Source organism: Sesamum indicum, linkage group LG3, assembly GCF_000512975.1.
Source record: "Sesamum indicum cultivar Zhongzhi No. 13 linkage group LG3, S_indicum_v1.0, whole genome shotgun sequence".
Classification (NCBI taxonomy): domain Eukaryota; kingdom Viridiplantae; phylum Streptophyta; class Magnoliopsida; order Lamiales; family Pedaliaceae; genus Sesamum; species Sesamum indicum.
In genome coordinates this window covers 24,785,450-24,788,544 of record NC_026147.1, presented here as the reverse complement: position 1 = coordinate 24,788,544, position 3,095 = coordinate 24,785,450, and the positions used below count along the sequence as shown (strand labels likewise).

At 42.1% G+C, this 3,095-nt stretch overlaps 1 protein-coding gene across 1 annotated transcript; it reads right to left on the bottom strand.

Moving 5' to 3' along the window:
* On the bottom strand, positions 160-1,987 carry LOC105159552. The gene is made up of 2 exons (XM_011076657.2): positions 718-1,987; positions 160-612 (listed from the first exon to the last, which is right to left on the bottom strand). The coding sequence occupies exons 1-2, from the start codon at positions 1,867-1,869 to the stop codon at positions 283-285; spliced, it is 1,482 nt and encodes a 493-aa protein (XP_011074959.1). The 5' UTR covers positions 1,870-1,987; the 3' UTR covers positions 160-282.

The following is a 3,095-nucleotide window of genomic DNA, read 5'->3' as shown; positions in this document are numbered from 1 at the left end:
GCACATCACTTCACCTTTTGTGATTTCGAAAATTTGATCATGGGCATCTAGATGTGGGCAGAAGAGAAAATCACGTCTGTCCAAGAAACTGCTTTAACTTGATATGGTAATACACCACATATCCTCTTGTATTTAGGTGTCCTGTGTTTGTCAAAAAAGTCTGCAGAATTATGATCACACATCCCATTGCTCACTAGAAATGAACGTTCATAATGTACAATATGCGCAGCAAGTTCGCAACATTATGCACACAAACCACATAAGATATCCCATACCCCATCCTTAACAGACGGCATGCAGGCGCTGGCCTAGGCAAACCAGGTGCCCAGTGAGCGACATGAGAGTTACAACATTGAGCAAAGACGAATAAGAATTAAGCCGCCGAAGCAGGATTTCACTCGATTTCGTCCTAATTTCAGGCTTTGCCACCGCATCATCCAGTTTTTCTTGAGTAGCTTCCTCGGTGGTAGTTGCACCACCACCAATTGGACCTCTGCCTGCTGCCGTCTCAGTGGTGGATTCCACGACTCTGCCGCTTGGTCCGGTGGCTTGGCCTTCTTTTGCCCTGCCCCTGCCTTCTTCCTTTTCTTTCTTCATTCTCTCAAACATCACCTAAAATTCAAATACAGGACAAACAATCATGTTAGTATCTCCATGCAAACAGCCCGTTATTACCAGAACCCCACTTTAGACATCTACGAAGCATAATTGACAAACCTTGGTTGCGCGAGGCTCCAAGTAGAGCAGATTCACCAAAGTCATCAGAAGCGATGCCATAAGATTGAAGGCGGCAAGGAGCATCCCCATACTAAGTGGTGAAAGTTTGATCCTCTGACTCATCAAATGTCCCAGCAACGCCGTCCCAACACTATAAGCCATGGCCTTGAAATACACGGGATATATCTTGCTCTGCACCATCGCAAACTGGTACCTGGGCAGTGACCCAGCCAGAACATAATTAGAAGCGAAGGTAACCCACAAACCCATCCCATAGGCCGCAGCAAATCCCAGCAAATGCAACACACCTGCCACGGAATCCATCCTCACCGGTAAGCCTATGTACCCCAAAACTCCGCCACCACGCTGGAAAATTCCCTTCAATCCCTTGTGCCCTTGTTTCTTCGCCCTATCTGAGGCACTTCCCACCAATTCTTGTGCTTCTTTTGCCTTTTCTTTAGCTCCCTCCATTTTCTTAAATGCTTTATCTTTCGCCTTTGTCGTGGTGTCAATCACATCATACACTCCTTCTTCAGCTCCTTGTTTCATTTCACTAGCTTTCTCCACAGCCTTGTCCTTTGCTTTGCTTGAAACTTCAGTCGCAGCATCCTTCACTTGATGGGCTTTATCAGTAACCGTATCTTTAACCTTGCCAACTGCCTCACCCACAGCCTCCTTTGTCTCTTCCTCCATGGCATAAACCTTCTCGGCCGCCTCGTGCGCCGTCTCCACCACCACCTCTTTTGCTTTTCCCATAGCACTCGCAATTTTATGTTTACACTTGCCATATGCATCGCATATGAGTTCTCTGGGCCTAAGTCTTTGATGAGTTTCTTCTCCATCTTGGCTAAGAACAGTAGAGGCTGCCTCTTTTATTTTCTCCTTGGCTTCCTCCATTTTGCCATATAATTTCTCCTCAAGATTTGCAGTATCAACTCCATCATGGGGAGGGTGAGAATCTTTGGGTGAAATAGAAACCTTGGTGTTTCCATCATCTTTTTCAAACTCAATGACGAGTCCATCTCCAGTGTTTGTGTGCCCTTGCTTCACAGCAACATCATCTTTGGAGTTGTGGTTTTCAGGGGTGGGAGTTAAAACACCCGCCCGTACAAGTGACGTGAATACAAGAAATAAAGCCAAAGCATTCATCATTCTTCTTCGTAGGTGTGAATGTTTTGATCAGAGTTTCAATTCAAATGAAACTATGAAGGGGAGTTATATGGAGATGAGCGAGAATTGTGGAGAAAGCTGGATTGGTTTGAAAGGAGTGAGGACGAGGACACAAAACCAAAGGGAGTGTCCACGTAGTTCGTAGACATGGAACACGTGGCATTGATATGTTGTTGCAGAATTCTACGTGGCAGAAGAGATCCCCTTCCTCGCTGGCCTTTTCACCTTCACTCAGAAATACCAGATACATCTCTTTAAATAAGGGATATAATTATGATTATAACATCAATAAATATTATTTATAATTTTAAAAAATAAAAAAAATATTTAATTTTAAAAAAATATCAATTTAGTTTAAAAGTTGTAGAAATAATAAATAAATAGGAAATAGCAGAGGAAGATGGATGGATACATACAGACACATTAGACTAACGACCCAAAACCAAAAGCCCAAATGCAAAGAGATGGAGCTCAAGTTCAACACTCCAATGTCCAATTGCTGCCTCCGCCCTAATTCTTTCTTCAATTATTATGTGGTTCTTATCAAACCAACGCCCTTCCTCCCTTCCTTCTTTCCTTCACTCCCATTTCCCCATTTAACACCCGTTCCTCAAACACCCACTAACCTAACCATATTTTCGTTTCTTTTCTCAATTTGGGGTCTCCAAAATTACTTTTTTCGAGGTATGGATGCGATATTTTCTATATCTATAAGCTGGAATATCAAAAGTTTTGTTATTACTTGGAGTAAATTAAGAAAGCCCGTTGATCTATACGGTTAGGACTTGCATCTGGTGTAATCTTGCAGAAACTCCATCTTCGTTTGCTAGTATAATTTGGTTTTCTTTCTGATTGCAACATAAAAGCTTTAATTTCTTTGGGACAGCCGTTATTGGAATTTGGCAATAGCTGCATTCAGCTTAAATTGTTGAATCATGTCATGTTTATTTAAAATGAATCAATTGTGGTACAAGTGATGATGCGTAGGAGATGCCTGTGAATTTTTGAATTTCTTATGCTGGAAATTTCTATCTTGGTTGGTCTTCTAGACTTGCTGTTTCCTGTAATTTTGAATTAACTAGACGTGAAATTGATTAGATGGGGGCTGTCAATTCGGAACTGGAAGAACTATTTCAGGAAAAAAAGCGTGTTAGGAATCCGCTTGTCCCCATTGGTTAGTTTCTCATCCTGTAAAGAATTACTGCTTT

Bases quoted from the DNA above. Each gene is read 5' to 3' on its own strand.
- LOC105159552 (XM_011076657.2), bottom strand. From the start codon at position 1,869: ATGATGAATGCTTTGGCTTTATTTCTTGTATTCACGTCACTTGTACGG. The intron at 613-717 runs GTTTGTCAATTA...TTTGAATTTTAG, and splicing joins TGGAGCCTCGCGCAACCAAG to GTGATGTTTGAGAGAATGAA.